Genomic DNA, 22,422 nt, shown 5'->3' on the forward strand with positions numbered 1-22,422 from the left:
GTTAGAAAAACTCCGTAAATAAATTCACATCCTCAGATAGAAACCAATGATTTCTATCTGTTTTTGATAACTCTTCCCAATTAGGAGCAATTGTCTCATCAAAAGGACTGAAATAATGGTATTATTTCAGGCAGAAAGATGGAAAGGCAGTGGTTCCCACAAACATTAAAATCTGATCATACAGGGACATATTTCTTCATACACCTGCCATAGTGTCTTATTTGTATCTTTTTGTAAACTCTGAGGCATGTTGACAGTGTATTTCCTGTGAATTTCCCAAATGAACTTTAATTGTACTTGAATGCAAGATATTTCACTTGTGTGCCTTCTCTGATTAAGAGTACAAGGAACACTCCTTCAAACCCAAGGAACTACTATTGTGACAGCCTGAAGACTGTTAGGGATATCATAAAGTTTCCAGTAACATTGTCATCTATTATATCATGATCTGTCACATAAAACAATCAATAACACCTCCCAATAAATCAAGTGACCCATGTTGTTACAAATAGAGAAATTTGTCTGGGTAGCAGTTATGAAAACAAACATAAATCTAACTTCTCATCTGCATATGTGACAACATAGTAAGAGAAACAAAAATTGATAATTTTATTTATACAAATATATTCATAACTCTGCCACTAAATGCCTATATGCATGATGAGCATGAATTAACTTAGGAGACAGATAATGATGATGATGCTAGTTACCTTTAATTGAGTACCTACCATGTCTCAGGAACTTTATATATAAAATCTCATATATTATATATATATATATATGTGATTTATAAATATCCAAAAAGTTCTGCAAGTTAGTCTTTCTGTAACACATACATAGTAGGTGCCAGGTTTGGATGCTGATCTGAATTTGTTGCTTTACCAGGATTCGATTAGAAATGGCCATAATCTATTGATAATATGTAATCACATTTGTTTTCTGAATGAAGTTTTGCCTCTCTCTTCTACTCCTGTTCCTTCATCCTAAAGATCCTCAGTGATCAATTGCTAATTTAAAAAATATTTTGGCAATTAAAAAAATGTACACTTATAGATTTAAGGGGGACCAGAGCAGATTTCTTACTAATACATATTTAATATACTGTACAGTGGTGAAGTCTGAGCTTTAGTGTATCTATCACCTGAATAGTGAACATGGTACCCAACAGGTAATTTTTCAATCCTTATCCCCCTTCTACTCTCCCACCTTTCGGAGTCTCCAATGCCTATTATTCCACTCTGTATGTCCATCTGTACCACTGTTTAGCTCCCAGTTATAAGTAAAAACATGCAGTATTTGACTTTCTGAGTTATTTCACTTAGATAATGGCCTCAAGTTTCATCCATTTTGCTGCAAAAGCCATGATTTAACTCTTTCTTATGGCTGAGTAGTATTCCATGGTATACATATACCACATTTTCTTTTCTTCCCCCTCTCTTTTTGAGACAGGGTTTCACTCTGCTGCCCAGGCTGGAGTGCAGTGGCATGATCATAGCTCACTGAAGCCTCAAATTCCTAGGTTCAAGCGATCCTCCTACCTCAGCGTTCTGAGTAGCTAGGACTACAGGGTGCCCCACCATGCCCAGCTAATTTTTTAAAATTTGCTTTTAGCAGGCGGCTCTTACTCTTTTGCGTAGGCTGGTCTTGAACTCCTGGGCTCAAGCAATCTTCCTGCCTCGGCCTCCTTAAGTGTTAGAATTACAAGCTGTAATTACAAGCCCGGCCATACCACATTTTCTTTATCCAAACCTCTGTTGATGGACATTTGGATGATCAATTGCTAATTATTCACCAGATTCTGACCTTGTAATCAGATTTGTATAGATTGTATGAAATCATACTTTTTATTTTCTCTGTCATCTTACAGGTGTCCAAAAGGTATACTTCGGGAGGAGTAGATGATAGAGGAAAAATTATATAACATATAACTTGAAATTAGCTTAAAGGAGAATATAATAAAATAATTAAATGCTAGAGTGAAAGGGATACTTTTACCATTATCATAAATATTATTCCAAAGGTCCACCTTTTGTTTTAATACGTGAGGTTGTTTTACTTTCTATGAGCACTAGCTGTCTTCTTCACCTCAATTTTCAGTAGTTAAGTGCTCCCCAAATGTAAATCAACCTATTTATTCACTGGATGGCATTTTGTGCATTCTTTCCAACGAGGGTTGCTGGAAAATTCAGTCTTTTTGTATATTACGTGTACTTTCTCAATTTTAAAACATAATTTGCCTTGCCTGTTAAGAGTGTTTTCTGTTGCCATTGTTGTCATTGAATAATTAGCCCCAGACAGACTATGGCAATGTAAAGCACGGAGGTTTTGGAATTAAAATTCTCATAATAATGATTATAATGCATGGCTTCCTGCAGTTTGTTTCAAGAGATTTCACTAGAAGTTTGTTCCATCAAGAGTGCACATTATGTTACTCTTTACCCTTTGTCTTTGCCATTTCTTTTGAGAGTTGAAGTAGTTGAGGATCTACTATGTGGTCTCCAACTGTCTTATCTGGTTTGGGTAATTTCATCATATTTGAGGACCAAAAAGTTGAATAGCAATAAAAACAGACTCTACTCGGGAGGCTGAGGCAGGAGGATTGCTTGAGCCTGGAAGTCAAGGCTGCTGTGAGCCATGATCTTACTACTGTACTTCAGCCTAGGCTGAGTAGTCAAGTCAAAACTTGAGACTTTTGACTTGCCAAGACAATGGTTTGTGTGACTATGTAAATGACACAGCATCGCTTAAGGTCACTTACCTGATTTCTAAAATGAAAACTTCAGACTAAGCGATCTTTTTCATCTTGCAGACACCTTATTCTAAGAATCTACCTGGTCCTCCAAATGCAAAAACTCTTTAGATCTGAAATTGCCTCACGGACAATGCTGAAAACATACTTAGGGCCTTGGACCCACATCTCATAGGTTCCCAGCTTTCCCATTAATGATGTAGTTTGGTAGTTTGGTCCATAATTGAAGACTTTTCTCCTACATCATATAGAGAGTAACATATTAAGATTGGCTGGTTTGAGAGTGCTTTTGGCATTGTTGTCACACCCACTCCCCACCATCCTGAACTTTTCATTAGGTTACTGAAAAGATAAACCATAGGAATAATGCAAGGCAAGCGTGGCTTGTGGGATTGCCCTTACTTCCCCTGAAGAGGCTGAAATTGGAGAATTTGTTTTCAGTAGGGAATTTGGTTAAACCAGAAGGAGGTATGTCTAAAAATTCTTGTTGGTTTTTAATGTAAGCCAAATAACACATTCAATCCTCAGCTGCTTAAGTTATGGGGGTCAAAGTTAACATAAATAGTTTTCTACAATCCATCAACTCCAGTCTTTATCAGTCTTTAAAACCAGTGTTTACTGAATGTCCATTGCATAGACCTATTTTCACTGATAATTTAATTCCATAACCACTTCATGAAGAAGTAGGTAAATAATATAAGTTATTCACATTTATAGATGGAGAATCTGGGGCACAAAGACAGTTATGTAGGAAAATTCCTTTTGTATTTTTCTTTCTTTTTTTTTTTGAGATGGAGTCTCATTCTATCACCTAGGCTGGAGTGCAATGATGCGATCGCGGCTCACTGCAACCTCAGCCTCCCAGGTTCAAGTGATTCTCCTCCCTCAGCCTCCTGAGTAGCTGGGATTATAGGTGCCCACCACAACGCCTGGCTAATTTTTTTGTATTTTTAGTACAGACGAGGTTTCACCATGTTGGCCAGGCTGGTCTCGAACTCCTGACCTAAGGTGATCTGCCCACCTCAGCCTCCCCAAGTGTTGGGATTACAGGCTTGAGCCACTATGCCTAGCCAGAAAATTCCTGTATATAATATAGATATGGAATTCAAATCCAAGTCTGTCACGTTGAAGAGTCTAGAACCTCAGCTTTTAGGCACTGAACTACATTGCTTCCTTAAAAAATAACCATATATGTGTAGTCAAGGGGATTGCACAAAAACCCATCTTCCTGTGCATGAACCTCACTAAGGCACTTCCTGGCCAAACTGTGAAACTGCATCATATGCTCTTATTTCAGAAAAAGAGACGAAATATTTGTTCTTATTACAGTAGGTTATCTGTCAGGGTTAAAAGCAGAAAAAAAAGTCACATACATGAGTGAATATGACATGTAAGTTCGTTCTATGAAATGGCCTTTTCCATTTTTTAAAAAAATATTCAAACACTAACGTGATGCAGTTTGTAATTCTCCTTTATACTTGTTCAGGGTTTCTAATATTAGTTCTCTATTATTATTTTTTGAGACAGGGCATCACTCTGTTGCCTAGGCTGGAGTACAGTGGTAAGATCATGGCTCACGGCAGCCTTGACTTCCAGGCTCAAGCAATCCTCCTGCCTCAGCCTCCCGAGTAGAGTCTGTTTTTATTGCTATTCAACTTTTTGGTCCTCAAATATGATGAAATTACCCAAACCAGATAAGACAGTTGGAGACCACATAGTAGATCCTCAACTACTTCAACTCTCAAAAGAAATGGCAAAGACAAAGGGCAAAGAGTAACATAATGTGCACTCTTGATGGAACAAACTTCTAGTGAAATCTCTTGAAACAAACTACAGGAAGCCATGCATTATAATCATTATTATTAAAATTTTAATATTTTGTCTGCTAATGAAAACTTTTAGCCCATGATTCATATAGCTGTACTTCAGGAAGTAAAGGCTCTTTCTGAAAAATGCACACGCTAGCTTCTTCCTTTTCTCGGTTTACCTTTCTACTTTAGAGCAGAAGTGTTGCAAGGATTAGAACCAAGGGTGATCCAGAAGAAGAAACTGCAGGAGAACTATGGGCATTGCAAGGAAAATAGGGTTGTGCTCAATTTTTAGTTTTGTATTAAGCTCCGGGAGGACATTCCTTAGAAGTCCTCCATAATTACGTTGGCTATTCTTTCCGCTCTCTCTATCTTTGTTTTGTTACTGAGCTGGTACTCCTTGATTGTGTCAATTCTTGATTCTTTACCCACGAGAGTGGAAAGAAGTCTTGATCTAACGGAGTAGCCATCAAAAGAAAGAGCAGTCAGTTTCCTATTCCCGCACCCTCCCCCCAGCTGTCTTCTTACTTGAGGAAGTACTTACTGTAAAGCATTCCAATTTTCCTAAGCAGATCTTTTCCCCTCACAATCCTTTTTTTCCTCTTTTTTAATTCCAGTAAGTTTTTTTGGCTCTTTCATTGGTCATACATGACTGCCATCCGAATCCAACCCTCCTGAAATCTGTCCCTGTCCATTCTAAATACGTATTCTGCACAAATAAGACATATTAGGTCTCAACACTGGTCTAGAAGTTAGAGTCACGCCTATTTCATTCTGCCTCCATCAAGAAGCGCCCGTAGGAAAAAATAACAACAACAAAAACAAAAACAGAAGCTGGCTTTTCTCAGCGCCAGCCCCAGGACTGGTTTCCCAGCAATAGGCGCAAGGTACAGCCCTTGTCGGAAACTCCCAGCCTTACTCAGGGGGAAAAATGGGGTTTTCCGGAGACCTGTTCCCCTAGGGTTTAAAAGCGCGTCCCGTGGGAGCTTCGCTTTCACTTCTCTAGGGAGTTCTGAGCTTCAAGAGCCCAGCTACTCGCCGAACCCGGGCCGCCTGCGTGAGTAACTTGGGGCGGCCAGGAGCACGGGAAGGGCGCCAGACAGAGAGCCTTTGGCTGCTTCTGAGACCGGTTGTGGGCTGCCACCGCTGAGCGGCGCGGAGGCTGCAGCGTTCCGTCTCCGGACAGAAAGCAGGCGTTGGGGGCTGCTACTCGCAGCCTGCCAGGGGCAGCAGCAGCCCCAGGTTCAAGTGGCTATGTGCCAGGATACTCAGGTGCGGCTGGCGGCTGCCCGTGGGAGAGCCAGTGCTCTCCGCAGGTCCAAAGTGCAAGGCCGGGCTATTCCCGGACTTGCCTAGGCGCAGGGGCCCCCAGCGCGTCCCGGATTGCCCCGGCGCGTCGGGCGCGCGAACTTGTGCGCAAGGGAGAAGAGCGCTTACCATGGAACATGGTCTGCGGGAGGCGGGCGTAGTCATGATGACCGCAACTGGAGCAGGAGCAAGCTCTCACCGCCCATAGTCACTCCCAGGACCCTGGTCTTCCGCAGAGTTGCCGAGTCTGTGTTGGGCAGGGTGATCTCTGCAGCTGGTTCCTCTTACCCACGCCGCGACTGCAGTTTCATCCATCCCAGCGGGGGCGGCACACACCACGGCGTGGCTCTGCGCTTTGCCTTTTCCATAACTTCCGTAGGATCCGCCAGCAGTGTACTTTCAGTTTCTACTTTGCGCTTGGTCTGCAGGTTCAATCTTTATGATCATCAGCATGGAATCTTCATTATCCCCTCTCTCCAGGGCACCTGCTTCCCGCGCACCTGGTTGAGGACCAGAGGAGGGCGCGAATTTCCAAATCACCGCAGGAAAAACCAGCTGGCCTGAATCAAAGCGATTCTGGGTAAAAGACTTTCCAGATGACCTCTCAACGCCTTGGCAACGCTTGGCGACTGGGAGCTAGAACCATGAGTTGTTAATGTGTGCACGGAAGCCACAAGTGTGCAGGACGCAAGCTGGGTTATTGGAAGCGGACGACACCAAGGAGGCGTTGCCGCGGATGTGGTGGACGATGCCAAGTCGTCTTGTAAAAAAAAGGAAGTGAAGAATGATTAAGAGGGTCACGCCCTCTACCACTCCAACCTCTCTAATCAGTCTCTTTCTGCTCCGTCTACTGTACATGCACCTGCTCAGGTGAGACCTCAAGGAAAAATAATCCTATGGGTCCACATAATCTGGTAAGTGTTGTATTTGGAAAATCAAACCCCAAATTAAACGGAGGACGTGGAAACTGACGATAATATTTAACTATGACTTCCAAGTGCACATTTATCTGAATTGGCTAATGAATCAAACTATTCATCTTGAATGCATGCCACTGAAATGTTAACTTTCTCCTGGGCTCGAATTATGTAGCTTATTTGCTACATTAATTTGGTTTCTGCTATTCTGCAGAAACCCTGCTTAGATGAAGGTGGATAATGTAAACCAGTAACAACAGCGATAATAATAACGACTATCATTTATCTAGCATTTGCTCTCTGCCAGTTTTGTGCTAAGCATTTTATGTATATCATCTCATGCAAAACTTTGTGTGAGGTAGACCATTTTCTTATCTGCACTTTACAGATGTGGGGACTGAGACTTCTTTAAGTAGCTTTCCAAAGTTCACTTAGCTAACTGAGCTTAGACACAGACTTGCTGCATTTGGGCTGTAGAAACTCCTGCTTGGAACTCCTGTGAATAAAGTAATAATGTGCACACTGATGCCGGGAGGGAGACGACAGCATGTGTGTGGCTTTGCCCTGGTGTGGGGACTTCAGGAAAGGTTCCTGGAGTCTGTGACTTCTAAATTGACACTTGAAGAGGAATGAACTTGGGGCTGGTAAGGAGTATGTCACATTCTGCTATAGCGTGAACAAGGAAGAGGAGGGAAGGAGAAAGGAAAAAAAAGGATGGCAATGAACTAGTGAGAACAGAGTTGCTCAAGACTGAAACTTGGGTCTCTGATTCCTTTTTTCGTCTCACTTCTCACATCAAATCCATAGTCAAGTCCTGTCTGCTCCACCTCCAAAATTAACCCTAAGGTGACTATAGAGACTGTCTAAGGGATCTTCCAGCTTTCACTTTTGCCCACAACCCCTTCATTCTTCTCAGAGCAGCAGGATATCTGATTCTATGTTGTGCCCCACCCTCTGGTCACTTCCCACTGGGTACCAGGCCCTCAGTGCCCTGGTGATCTGGGCCCTGCTGCCCTCTCTGACATTTTGTGGCACCATGTCACTATCCTCCAGCCACAATGGCCTTTCTCTTCCTGCCCAGCATCCACTTAGTATGGTCTCTAGCCCATGGCTGGCATTCAATAAGTACTGCGGGGTGACAGAGAAAGAGAGAATAGGTGAGTGGGAATGCATGAGTGAATATGTGTGAAAGAGAAAGTTCATGAAAGCAGAAGGAAATAGAATGAAAGAGGAAGCGAAGGGGGTAAGCAAATGGAAAAGAGAGACAGAATGGAGTGAGAAAAGCCACATATTTCCATTTGACTGGAACCTAGAGTGGGAGGTGGGGAGGAGGACAGACATGACACTGGAGTGAGTTTTAAAAATGATTTCTATAATGAAACATGCCTAGCTTGGGATTTATTTATTTATTTATTTATTTTAAATCCCTGACAGCAGCATTGAAGTATGTAACTGTTCATAGCCTGTACCTTTTTATTTTTTTAACTTTCCAGGAACAAAGTAAAAGAGCATCCATCAATAATTTGCACAAAAGGAAATCCGTCTTCCTTTTTATCACAATCACCATAAATCCAGGCAGAATAAGGGTTGTACGTATCTGAACTTTTGGGAAGCATGAAAGGAAGTTATTCAGAGCTTCAGGAGAGGCAACGTAAATGTTACACTGGATTCTGCCCCCAACTATAAAGAATCTTTCTGAAGAGAATATTCATAAATCTTTGGGAATTGTTAGGGTTATATGAAATAGGCACATTCTAACAACATCAAGTAATGATTTTTTTTCTGTCTGTGAGATAATTAATACCATTTAGAAAAAATCCAAAATGAAGTCTTAAATTAGTTTTTGATATTTTGATAAACTGAATATTATTTTTATAAGATAGATGCACAAGGATAAAATGTTTTATAAATTTTTAAAATGCTAATGTTTTATGATTAAAGAAATGGAATGATTACTATTACGTTTGCTCATAGACTCAATGAACTGGACAGAAAAGCCTTTAAGGGAACAAAATAGTAAATACATTTTATGAATTATGGTAAATAATTGTTAAAAGAGAAGACAACATTCTCAGAATGATCAATATAATGTAATAGAAGAAGTTCAAATAAAATTATATGATGTCAATTTAAAGAGAAAATTATTGAACATTAACCAATATCTTTTAATGTTCTACAGTCTTCAGTCAGAACAGTCAATTATTGTAAACCAGAAAATATTTTTTGATTAATATCTGAACTATTTTTACCCAACTTTACATGACTACTTTTTGTAGTCCGTGATCTGAATTCTATCTATCATTCTATCTATGGGTAGTATGAAGTTCTTTTTATTTAACTTTCCGGCAATAATATTCAACATATTTAAAACACACACACTCAGCCACACAGCCAACATTATGGATATATGATCTGTGTAATTGCACAGGGACTTGTACTTCATTTGATGCTCTGCTGTTACTGTATTGAAATTCCTCATTTTTAGATAAAGGGACTCTTATTTTCATTTTGCACTGGGTTTCAAAATTCTATAATGGTCATGCACACTCACACATGTTAAGTTACACATTGTGGATAGCAGTGTATGTCTTTGAGGTGATTTCAGTTTGGTGGGAAAAACAGATGTTAAATATCTGATTTCAAAGATGAAAAATATTATTAAAAGAGAAACATGATATATTATTTGAATCGGAAGTTTAAAGTAGTATAGGCCAATTTTTATAGTTAAATGAGGATCAATAAAGGTTAATTTACCTGTCCAATAAACAAGCAGCTATGAGAGGATGACCTGTAATTTGATAAAATTTAAATTTTACCAAATGACTAATGAGCGTCTATTTACATGGTCATGGTTTTTTTGCTGAATTCCTAAATAAACCATAAATGTAACATAATGCAACGTTCAAATTGGTAATATTTAACCTAGAATTTTACAGTTACAGTCGTAATTGGGTTATGTTTATTTTTCATTTTATATTCAACTTATATTGGGCTAGTTTTGTCCGGTTATGCTAGTTTCATAAAATAAATTGGGAATTCTATTGTTTTCAAAAACTGCCAACTGTTTAAACATGTGAACTATTTGTTTCTGGCAGACTTACTAGAGTTCAACAATAAAACTTACTTGATTCCATGGATGAAGCCCAGGGATAGGACGAGACTGTCAGTTTTGAACATTACAAGTGAGAAAATGAAGAAGGGTTTATTTTGAAGGCTGAATCAAAATGGCCACGTCAGACTGTCAGAATTTTGCTGGAGATGGATATGTTAGCATATCAGTGATGGCCAGAGCCATGGAAATGAATGCAGTTACTCAACCTGCATGTTAGAAGACAGAAGAGAGAACTAATGCTAGCAGGAAACTTGAGGCATGAGCAACCCTAAAAAGTAGCTGGAGAAAGGGGTGCCCATCAACAAAACAGACAAATACATAGCAGGCAGCAAAGTGGGAAAGTCAGAAGTCAGTGTCTCAGAAGGCAATGGAAAATAGAATTTCAAGATAGAGTAAGTAGCCAGTATTTCCAAATGTCACAAAGAGGTTGAAGAAGATAGAGACTGAAAAGTGTGTCTATTAAATTTGGCAGAGCAGAGATTGTCCATGATCCTCATGGCAACAGTTTGAGAAGAGCAGTGTAGATGCAAACAATATGCTAGCTTGCAGGGGTTGAGAGAAGAAAGAATAAAGTAAGAGGGTACAACTTTTACAAAATGTTTGGTAATAATAAAAGGGATAGGGTAATGATTTGAAAGGCATGGAAGTTTTTATTTTCAATTATTAGAAACACTTGAGCATATTTATATATTAATTGATAAAATTAGGTTCTGCAGAATGGGGAAAGCATGGAACCAAGAAACCCAAGATACTCTGTTGACTTTTTTTTCTTATTTTCTCTCCATTTCTCCCTCCTCTTTAATTTCAGTCCCAAAATTCTATAATTCTAAACAATCAGAATCCACTCTCTATCTGGGGTCTAAATTTATGTTCCTTACTGAAATGTTCCCATAGGCACTCATCTAATTCTGGATTGAGTATTGGCTTGTTTAAGAAAGAAGTCTAATATTTCCCAAATCGCCTTTCAGAGAGGGCAGCTGTAGCTTTTACACAGATTGGATTATCCAATCCCTTTATATGCTATTGTTGTATTGTTGGCAATCAGGGCTTTCTTTTATATACAGTCTTACATCATTTAACAATATATTCTGAGAAATGATAAATTAACCTTTGCTTACTGTAACTATTTTTACTTTATAAACTTTTATTTTTTTCAACTTTTTGACTCTTGTCATAACATTTAGCTTAAAACACAAATACATTGTACAGCTGTTCAAAATATTTTCTTTCTTTATATCCTTATTCTATAAGCTTTTTTCTTACTTTTTAAACTTTTTTGTTAGAAACTAAGACACAAACACACATATTAGCTTAGGCCTACATGGTGTCAGGATCATCATCGCTGTCTTCCATCTCCACATCTTGTCCCGCTGGAAGGTCTTCAGAGACAATAACATGCATGGAGCTGTCATTTCCTATGATAGCAATGCCTTCTCCTGGAATACCTCTTGAAGGAGCTGCCTCAGGCTGTTTTACAGTTAACTTTTTTTTTTTTTAGTAAGTAGAAGGAGTACAATCTAAAATAATGATAAAAGTATAGTAAAAATATAAACCAATAACATAATTGTTTATTATCAGGTATTGGGTGCTGTACAGTATTTCATGTGGTATACTTTTATAGGACTGGCAGTGCAGTAGGTTTGTTTATGCCAGCATCACCACAAACACACGAGTAATTGGTTGTGCTAAGTTGTTACAATGGCTACAATGTCACTAGGTGACAGGCATTTTTCAGCTTCATTATAATCTTAGACCACTGTCCTGCAGGCAGTTCTTTGTTATACAGTGCATGATTGTACTAGATTTTGGAGGGACTATGCTTTTAACCACTGCCTTTATAGAAGATTAATTAGAAAAGAATACACCTACAACAAATTTCTTCATGCAAACTGAAAAAAAATGTAACATGTTTTGTTTAAATCACTGGATAGATTCCCTTTATATGATCCAGTTACTATATGAAGATGTCAACTTGTTGTTATGAGCTCTTGGAGAGCAGTTACTATCTTTTTTCAACCTGGAATTCTCTGTAGTCAACAGAATACCTTTCAGTTTACAAATTCTACCCATGTATGACTTGTGGAAAAGGGAGACATCAGACTGCACAAGTCTTGACTTGCTGTTATTACACAGAACCATATCTGAGCGAACTTGTGTTCACATCCAAGAATGTTACAAAACCAACTACTGATTGATATTGATATATCTAAAGTTGTGATAAGCTTGTTAAAATTCTAATATTTAATATAGATTTAGACTTCTTTTCCTAATATGGAAGGCTGTCTAATATGGAAGCCTTCTAATATTTAATATAGATTTTAGACTTCTTTTCCTAATATGGAAGCCTTCCTAATATGGAAGGCTGTCTTGTTGAAATCCTTTTATTGTTAGATTAGAAATTAATCCAATCTACCTTTCCTCAGGCAAGCCAGGTTTGGTGCAAGCCAGGTTTGGTTCAAGCCAGGTTTGTCTTTGCCTTAGACTATTATTGGACTCTTAGTACATCCATTAACTCATATACGATGTAAAATGATTAGGTTTATTGCGACAGTAATGACATCATAATCTAGAAATATAGTGTATGTCCCTGAGTTTCTGGGGTATCAGTCATTTTTCTATGCCAATAACGTGTCAATTAACTGGCATCCTACAAGCCTGGAACTACCATTAATGTTTTCTCCAAATAATTTAATATGTTATCTGGCAATGACATATATATGTCAATGAGAAAAGCACAAAAATTGAAATTTTTAAGAGACGAAAACACTAAGCCATAGAGTTTCATGTGCCAATGATTTCTTCTTCAAACCATGGAGCAGTGTGTCATCTATTTCTTGAGTAACATTTTATTAAATGTCGGCTGTATGCTTTCATTTCCTTGTTTCTTTTTCTAACAATTCTCCACTATGTTTTACTAAAATGTTTTTCAATTATGTCTTTCTCATTTAATGTTTTTAATATAATTTTTATATTGACTGATAAAATTGTCTGTTTTCAAGTATATATAAATTGTGAAATGAATAATCTAGTTACCATATGCATTACCTCACATACCTATCATTTTTGTGATAAGAACACTTACCTTCACTCTCAGCATTTTTCAAGAATATAATATATTGTTAACTGTATCACCATATTGTACAGTAGATCTCTTGAACTTATTTATTCTGTCTAACTGAAATTCTATATCCTTTGACCAACATCTCCTCAACTTCCCCTACAACCACTCCAGCCCCTGGTAACCATGGTTCTTCTATTTATTTCTAAGAGATCAGCATTTTTAGATTCTATGTATGAATGAATAAGATCAGGCGGTATTTGTCCTTCTGTACCTGGCTTATGTCACTTAACATAATGTCCTCCATGATCATCAATTTTATTGCAAACCACAGAATTGCATTCTTTTTGTGGCTAGATAGTGTTCCATTGTGTATATACAACATATTTTCTTTATTCATTCATCCACTGATGGACATTTTGATTCTACATATTGGCTATTGTGAATAATGATGCTATAAACACAAGAGTGCAGATATCTATTTGAAATACTGATTTCATTTCCTTTGGATGTATACCAAGTAGTGGGATTACTGGGTCATATGGTGTTCTATTTTTATTTTGTTGAGAAACTTTCACACCATTTTCCATAATGGCTGTATTAATTTACATTCCTACCAACAGTGTTCAAATGTTGACTTTAATTCACATCCTAGCTAAAGTTATTATTGTATGACTTTTTCATAATGACCATTCTAACAGGAGTTAAGTGATGCCTCATTGTGGTTTTAGTTTGAATTGCCGCAATGATTAGTGATGTTGAACATTTTTTTCATATATCTTTTGATCATTTGTATGTCTTCTTTGAGGAATGTCTGTTCAGATCCTTTGCCCATTTTTAAATCAAGTTGTTCTTTTACTTGCTATTGCGTTGTTTGCATTCCTTATATATTTTGGATATTAACCTCTTAACAGATCTATCATTTACAAATATTTTCTTACATTCTGTAGGTGTCTTCTCTCTCTGTTGATTGTTTTGTTGTCTGTGCAGAAGGTTTTTAGTTTGATGTAGTTCTGTTTTTCAATTTTTGCTTTTGTAGCCTGTGTTTTTGGAGTCATATCCAAAAAGTCATTGACCAGGTCCATGTCATGGAGTTTTTCTCCTATGTTTTCTTCTAGTAGTTTCATAGTTTCAGGTCTTACATTTAAATCTTTAATCCATTTTGAGTTAATTTTGGTATATAATCTGAGATAAGAATCTAATTTCAATCTTCTGCATTTGGATATATAATTTTCCTGAAATCATTTATTGAAGAGATTGTCTTTTCCCTGTTGTGTGTTCTTGGCTCCTTTGTCAAAAATTATTTGGTTATAAATATGCGGATTTTTGCCTGGGGTTTCTATTTTGTTCCATTGGTATATGTTCTGTTTTTATGCCAATACCGTGATGGGTTTTGGTTACTATAGTTTTGCAGCATATTTTGAAGTCAGAGAATGTGATGCCTCTTGCTTTGCTCTCTTTGCTCAAGATGGCTTTTGCTCTTTGGGGTCCTTTGCAGTTTCATACAAATTTTAGGATTTCTTTTTGTATTTCTGTAAAGAGTGTCATTAGTGACTTGACAGAGATTGTGTTGTATGTGTAGATTGTTTTTAGTAGTGTTGATATTTTAACAATGTTAATTCTTCCAACCCGTAAGGATTCAATATATTCCCATTTATTTGTGTCTTCCTCAATTTATTTCATCAATGTTTTATAGTTTTCAGTGTAACTATCTTTCATCCCCTTGATTAAATTTAATCCTGAGTATTTAATTCCTTCTGTAGCTATTGTAAATGGGATTCTTTTCTTGATTTTTTTAGATTGTTTGCTGTTAGTGTATAAAAATAATAATGATTTTTATATGTTGATTTCATATCCTGCAACTTTGCTGAATTTCTTTATTAGTTCTAATATATTATATGTGTATAGTTTCTGTATATAAGACCATGTCATTTGCAAACAGAAAATTTGACTCCTTTCTTTCCAGTTTGGATCCTTTCATTTCTTTCTTTTGACTAGTTGTTCTGGCTAGGACCTCCAGTCCTATATTAAATGGACATGACAAGAATAAGCATCCTTGTCATGTTCTAGATTTAGAGAAAAACCTTTCAAGTTTTCCCCATTGAATATAATGCTAGCTGTGGTTTTGCCATATATGGCTTTAATGTATTGAGGTACATTCATTTTATATCTATGTTTTTAATGGATATTGCATTTTGTCACTTTTTCTGCATCTATTGAAATGATCATATGGTTCTTGCCTTTAATTCTATTAATGTGATGTATCACAATTATTGATTTATGAATGTTGTACCATCCTTGCATCCCTGGGCTGAATCCTACGAGATCTTGGTGAATGACTTTTTTAAATGTACTACTGAATTTTGTTTGCTAGTATTTTGTTGAGGATTTTTTGCATCTATATTCATCAGGGATATTTGCCTGTAGTTTTCTCTTTTTGTAGTGTCTTCGTCTGGTTTTGGTATCAGTGTAATGCTAGCCTCATAAAATGAATTTGGAAGTATTCCATCCTCCTCGTTTTCTAGAACAGTTTGAAAATAATTGGTATTAGTTCTTCTTTGAATGTTTGATAGAATTCAGCAATGATGCCACCCAGTCCTGGGTTTTTATTTGATGGGAGGCTTCTTTATTGCTGATTCAATCTCCTTACCTGTTTTTGATCTGCTAAGATTTTCTACTTCTTGATAATTGATAACCTTGGAAGGAGGTAGGCATCAAGGAATTTATCCATTTTTTTCTAGGTTATCCAATTTGTTAATGTGTATAATGTGTAATTGTTCATAATAGCCTTGTATGATCCTTTGTATTCTTGTTTTATTGGTTGCAAGTCTCTTTTATTTTGGATTTTATTTGAGTCTTCTTTTTTTTTTCTTACTCTCTTAAAGGTATCAATTTTGTTTGCCTATTCAAAAAAAAAAACCTCTTTGTTTATTTTTTCTAGTCTATATTTCATTTACTTTTGTTCTAGTCTTTGTTGTTTTCTTCCTTCTCCTAACTTTGGGCTTAGTTTTTTCTTCTTTTCTAGTGCCTTGAGAGACAATGTTAGGGTATGTATTGGAGATCTTAGGTTTTATTGATATAAACTTCTCTCTTAAAACTGCTTTTGCTTTATTCCAAAGGTTTTGTATGTTGTGTTTTCATTTACATTTGTGTCAAGACATTTTTAATATCTCTTTTAATTTTTTCATTGACCCATTGGTTGTCCAGGAGCATGTTGCTTAATTTCCATGTGTTTGTGAATTTTCCAAAGCTCCTTTTGTTACTGATTTCTATTTTTATGCCATTGTAGTGAGAAAATAAACTTGATACAATTTTAATATTTTAAAATGTGTTAAGACTTGTTTTTTGGCCTAACACATCATATATCCTGAAGAATATTCTATGTGTAGTTGAGAAGAATGTGTATTTTGCAGCTGTTGGATGGAATGTTATGTATGATAGGTCCATTTGATCTACAGTATAGTAGGTTAAGTCTGATTATTCCTAATTAATTTTCTATGTGGATGATCTCTCTGTTGCTGAATGTGGGATGTCCCTATTATTATTGTATTGCAGTCTATATCTACCTTAAGATCTACTAATATTTGCTTTATATATTTAGGTGCTCTGATTTTGGGTGCATATGTATTTACAGTTGTTATATCTTCTTACTGAAAATGCCATTATATAATGATGCTTTTTTGTCTCTTTTTACTAAAGAGGTCATTTATATAATGACCCCTGTAAAGAAGAGTCATTAATATAATGACCTTCTTTCTCTCTTTTTACAGTATTTTACTTAAGGTTTATTTTTATTTGATAGAGGTATAGCTACTCCTGCTCTCTTTTGACTTCCATTCCCGTGCAATATCTTTTTGCATCTGTTTGCTTTTAGGTGAAGTGATCTTCTTGTAGACACAAAATAGTTGAGTCTTTTTTTATGCATTCAGTCACTCCATATCTTTTTATTGGATAATTTAATCGACACAATTATTAATAGGAAAAGACATTGCCATTTTCTAGTTGTTTTGTAGATCTTTTGTTCTTTCTTCCTTCCTTGCTGTCTTCTTTTGTGGCTAAGTGATTTTCTCTAGCAACATGTTTTGACCCCTTGCTTGTGCGTGTGTGTGTGTGTGTGTGTGTCTGTTTCTACTTACAGGTTTTTGCTTTGTGATTGCCATGAGGGTCAAAAAAACTTCTTGTATTTATAACAGGTTATTTTAAACTGATTAAAATAAAAAAAGAACAAGAAAACCAAAAGACCTCTATGATTTTACTCCATTTCTCCCTCTACATTTTAACTTTTCGTGTTACAATTTGCATCTTTTCATATTGCATATCCCTTAACAAATTATTTTAGCTATTATTTTTAATAGTGTTATCTTTTAACCTTCATCCTAAAGATATAAATAATTTCCACACCATTTTTACAATATTAAACTATTCTCAATTTGTGTACTTTTTCCCATGAGTTTTATACTTTCAGATGTTTTTGTATTACATATCAGCATTCTTTTCTTTCAGACTGAAAAACTCTCTTTAGCATTTCTTGTAAGACAGTTCTGGTGGTGATGAGCACCTTCAGCTTTTGTTCATCTGGGAAGGTCTTTATAACGCCTGTATTTCTGGACAACTTTGCTAGGTGCAGTATTTTTGGTTGGCAAGTGTGTAGCAGGCTTTTTTTTTTTCCTTTGTATAAATCATCCCACTCTCTACTGGCTTTTGTAAAGTTTTAACTGAGAAGTCTGCTGTTATCTCTGTTGAAACTTCTTCTATATTATTTGTTTATTTTCTTTTGCTGCTTCCCAAATCCCCTCTTTGTCACTGATTTTTCATAGTTTTGCCATATATGTTGGGGTAGTCTTATTCGCATTTAATATGATTGGAGACCTTTGATCTTGCCGTGTCTAGGTATTTACATCTATGTTCAGGTTTGGAAAATGTCCTGCTACTATTTCTTTAAGTAAGATTTCTGCCTCTTTATTTTTCTCTTTTCCTTTTTGAAGTCTAATGCCTTGAACATTTAATGTTCTTTTGAGACTATTCCATAAATGCTGTAAGCTTTATTTATTTACTTATTTATTTATTTATTCTTTAATGGTATATTTTCAAATAACCTAATTTTGAGTTCAAAGATTCTTTTCTCTACCTCATCATTCTGCTGTTCATGCTCTCAAGCGCATTTTTTATTTCTTTCATTGTATTTTCAGCTCTAGAATTTCTGTTTGGTTTTTTTTTTTTTTACTTCCATTTTTCTACCAAATTTTTCATTTTGGTCACATTGTTTTCCTCATTTCATTGAATTGTGTTTCTGAATTTTCCTAAAGTACTCCAAGCTTCCTTAAAATAGTTATTTTGAATTATTTTTCAGGTAGTTAATACATGTCCATTTATTTAGCATCTATTACTGGTACCTTATTTTGTCTCTTTAGTGATATATTTCTATGATTGTTTGTGATCTTTGTGGTTGTGTATTGAAGTCTGTGTATTTAAAGTAGGTACTCATCTTATTCTTTATAGACTTTTTTTTTTCTTGGAAAGCCCTGTGATAAGCATAGCACTGATGTATGCCAGAAGTTGGGGAAATTGCGACTAGTTTGCTGTTTCCAGAAGTTTGGGGTCCACTGTCATTGTTGCAGCACTGGGGTGGGCTAGAAGCCTGGGGCAGATGAGGCCACTGCAGTGCTGGAGTACACCAGAATTCCAATGCAGCTGTGGCTGACATGGCACTGCCAGAAAACTGGAGCCTGCTATGACAGGCACAATGCTAGAATGAGCTGGAAGTCCAGGGCCATTGAGGCCTGCCTACTACAGAGTGCTGTCTGGATCCTGGGTCTCCTGACATCAGCTCAGTGGTGTGGGATAGAGATTGAATTTGTCACGTGAGACTGAAGCCTTAGCCTGTGTGGTCCCACTGGTTATGAGGGAAGGCAGGCCTATAAGTTAATTTCAGGGGTACAAGTCTGGAATATGGGACGATGGGGCTCTCCCAAGTGCTGGATTTACTGTGGTGGGCCCAGTGTTGGGGTCCAAGGCAGAGTGCTGTGCTCACTACCCTCTGTTTCCTCCAAGTGTACAATATCTCCCTACATGCTGTGCTGCCTGGGTTTGGGGGAGGGGTGGTGCAAACAATCCAAAACTGTTCTTCTTACCCTCTTCAATGCATCTTTTCTTATTATTGTGCCACAATCAGGAACTATGATGTCTCACCTTGCTTCCCTGGCTCTTATGAAAGCATGTTCCTACGTGAAGAGTTATTCAAATTGATGCTTCTGCAGAGGGATTATCACTGGAGAGTTCTACTCTGCCATTTTGTTCCCTATCTGGATACATTATGAATAATTATAAAGCCACCCTTTAAATGGAAAATCAGCAGAAGAATGCGATTGTGGTGGCTACAAAGTTCCACAATAGACCATCTGTTTGCAAGCTGGAGAACCAGGAAAGCCAGTAGTATGGCTTAGTCCAAGTCTGAAAGCCTCACAACCAGGGAAACTAATGGTGTGTACCTATCAGTACAAGGCCAAAAGCTTGAGAACCTTGGGGCCACTGGTACTGGACTCTCAGTCTCGGAGTCCAAAGTCTGATGAACCTGGGGTTCTCCTTTCCAAGGGCAAGAAAATAAGTCTGTCCCAGTTACAGAAGAGAGAAAGAGATAATTTGTCTTCTCTTTATTTTTTGTAACCAAATAGTTTTTTCATTCTGATCTTCCTTGGTAATACATTGCTTTAATCAGCATAATGTAAAATTTTATATTTTCTGTTATTTTCCTTATTTCAAAATGATATTCCAAATTATTTTCATTCTCTGAGACCTTTACATTTTTATCTAAATTAGATAAACGAGATGATTTTGATTCTATCTCTAAACTAATAGAAACTTTTATAACTTTCCTATTCTAAAATAAATTTCATGAAACTAGGGCTTTTTTTTTTTTTCTTTTTGGCGGAGTTTCACTCTTGTTGGCCAGGCTGGAGTATGGTGGCGTGATCTAGGCTCACTGCAGCCTCCGCCTCCTGGGTTCAAGCGATTCTCCTGCCTCAGCCTCCCAAGTAGCTGGGATTACAGGCATCTGCCACCACGCTGGGCTGTTTTTATTATTATTATTATTGTTTGTATTTTTAGTAGAGATGGAGTTTCACCATGTTGGCCAGGCTGGTCTCAAACTCCTGGCCTCAGGTAATCCACCTGCCTCAGCCTCCCAAAGAGTTGAGATTACAGGTGTGAGCCACTGCACTTGGCAGAAATTAGGGCTATTTATCAAATATAAATATATCTGTCTGTATTAAGCTATTTGAGTTTTATTTTTAAGCTTTTCAATACGTATAGTTTTCCCTTTATTTGAATGGTCTTATAACCTACAATGAGGTCTAACTGAAAAACAAAACAAGAACAAAAATATTGCACGTTCAGGTGTATTGATCATTTAAGAATAAGCCAATGATTGAGACTAGAGGTTTTTGCAGTCATTCTCCCATAATTACCAGATTTAAATCAGTGATTTAAAAATAAAATCCAAAACCGAACAAATCCCCAAAACATAAAACAATAAAATGGAAGACTTTCAACAGCCACATGGATCAGTATTAAAAGGCCAAAAAAAAAAAAAAAAAAAAAGAAAGAAAGAAAAGAAAAAAATCCAAGGAAAACTCCAAGGGTTAAATCTAGAAAAGATCAGGAGATACCAAGCAGGGCAATTTCCTGTTTGTTGTTGTTTTAATCTTGATTAAAACTAGTGTCTTCTTTATGACATTAAATTTTTTATGAGTATTTTTAGGCCCTTAATATCCTCAATAAATATTTGTTTTCTTGGCCTGAATTTGAATTAATACAACTTCTTCTTTTCTTCATCCTGTAACATCTTTATTGATTATTAAACTGCGAAAGGAAATAATTGAACTCTATCACAAAACTGTTCTTGCAAGTACACTTCTTTGGAAGTTCTCTTTCAGTACTTTCCCATTGTTTTGGTGCAGCTTTTTTTTTTTTTTTTTTTTTTGAGACGGAGTCTTGCTCTATCACCCAGGCTGGAGTGCAGTGGCGCGATCTTGGCTCACTGCAAGCTCCACCTCCTGGGTTCACGCCATTCTCCTGCCTCAGCCTCCTGAGTAGCTGGGACTACAGGCGCCCACCACCACGCCCGGCTAATTTGATGCAGCTATTTCAATATACTATATCAGGAAATGGAATTAACTGGAATTTTGATTATTATGTTAATAAGTAGTGGTTCAAACATTGTGTGTTTCCCAAACATTATTGCCAAGACAATGAGTTTCTTTCTCTGAAAAAGCACCACCAAAATTTTTGCATAGCTATTTGTTCTAGCAGTGTCATCTTTCATTACTGGAAATAAAGGACAGGCTGGGTGCAGTGGATCATGCCTGTAATCCCAGCACTTTGGGAGGCTGAGGTGGGCTGATCACGAGGTCAGGAGTTTGAGACCACACTGACCAACATGGTGAAACTCCATCTCTACTAAAAATACAAAAAATTAGCCGGCATGGTGGCACACATCTCTAATCCCAGCTACTCAGGAGGCTGAGGCAGGAGAATTGCTTGAACCCATGAGGTGGAGGTTGCAATGAGCCAAGATTGCACCACTGCACTCTAGCCTGGGCAACAAAGCAAGACTCCTTGAAAAAAGAAAAGAAAAGAAAAGAAAAAGAAATAAAGGCCAAATGGCAAAGACACATAATGATAATCAGTTTTACTCTTTACTGGCCTATAAGATTTCCTGAACAGGTTTTATCTGTTTAATACTGTAAATGTACTATATATACTGTCTGAAGAATCAAAGGAAATCTCATAAAGATTTCTTCTGTTGTCCTGCACTTCATTGATCAGGCTCATCCTTCTTTCTGGAAATAGTAAAGTTCAGCTTATAAATGTGCTCAAGTCTCTCCAATCCGAAATAACTTTTCTTTTAATTCAACACACAGTTATCAAGTAATCTTGTGTGCCATACACTGTTCTAGGTACTCAAGATACATCAGTGTCCAAAAGACAAAAATAATTTCTTTGAAACTGAGTTTACCTATTAGTGAAAGAACTACACAATATATAATAAAGAATATCAATTGTATAAAATGCTAGATAGTTATTAAGTTCTATGGGGAAAAAAGTAGAATCAGGGTAGGCAATTTGCGTGTGAGGTGTAGAGGAAGAGCGTTAAGATTTTAAATAGGCCTTAGTGGGAAACTAACTTTTGAGTAAAGATGTGAAAAACGTGAGTGAGTGAGCCATGTGGATGGTGGATGCGAATAAGAAGTGCCTTCTGGAGAGAGCAAAGCCTAAAGCCAGCACTAGAGCCCTAAGGCAAGTGCCTGCCTAGAAACTTCGAGCTGTCTGCTTTCAGTTACTTTCCTTTCTCTTTCTGTTCTTACATACTGGGCTCATTCTGCATAGTTTTACACTTACTGTTTCTGCTCCTATTATTCTCCACTCCACTGCACCCTGACTTCTGTCTACCATGTCTGAAATCACCAATGAAC

The 22,422-nt window shown here is 37.1% G+C and overlaps 1 protein-coding gene and 1 long non-coding RNA gene across 9 annotated transcripts in view; one reads left to right on the plus strand and one right to left on the minus strand.

Moving 5' to 3' along the window:
* The window catches only part of IL7 (interleukin 7), a 73,841-nt gene extending 67,211 nt beyond the window's left edge, over positions 1 to 6,630 (minus strand). Inside the window, exon 1 of one of the 2 annotated variants that reach the window (XM_054497865.2) lies at positions 5,995 to 6,630. In XM_054497865.2, coding sequence (XP_054353840.1) covers positions 5,995 to 6,004 — 10 coding nt within the window. In that variant the 5' untranslated portion in view covers positions 6,005 to 6,630. The remainder of the gene's footprint in view (positions 1 to 5,994) is intronic. The other variant, XM_054497863.2, reaches the window with a different exon arrangement.
* Positions 5,548 to 22,422, plus strand: part of LOC129042197 (uncharacterized) — a 178,724-nt gene continuing 161,849 nt past the window's right edge. For 4 of the 7 annotated variants that reach the window (XR_010127236.1, XR_010127240.1, XR_008504073.2 and 1 more), the window contains exon 1: positions 5,553 to 6,779. This is a non-coding gene — a long non-coding RNA (uncharacterized LOC129042197). Of the gene's footprint in view, positions 6,780 to 22,422 lie in introns of all 7 variants that reach the window. The other 3 variants (XR_010127239.1, XR_010127237.1, XR_010127241.1) reach the window with 1 other exon arrangement.

The sequence above is a fragment of the Pongo pygmaeus genome, chromosome 7 (genome assembly GCF_028885625.2).
Source record: "Pongo pygmaeus isolate AG05252 chromosome 7, NHGRI_mPonPyg2-v2.0_pri, whole genome shotgun sequence".
Lineage (NCBI taxonomy): Eukaryota > Metazoa > Chordata > Mammalia > Primates > Hominidae > Pongo > Pongo pygmaeus.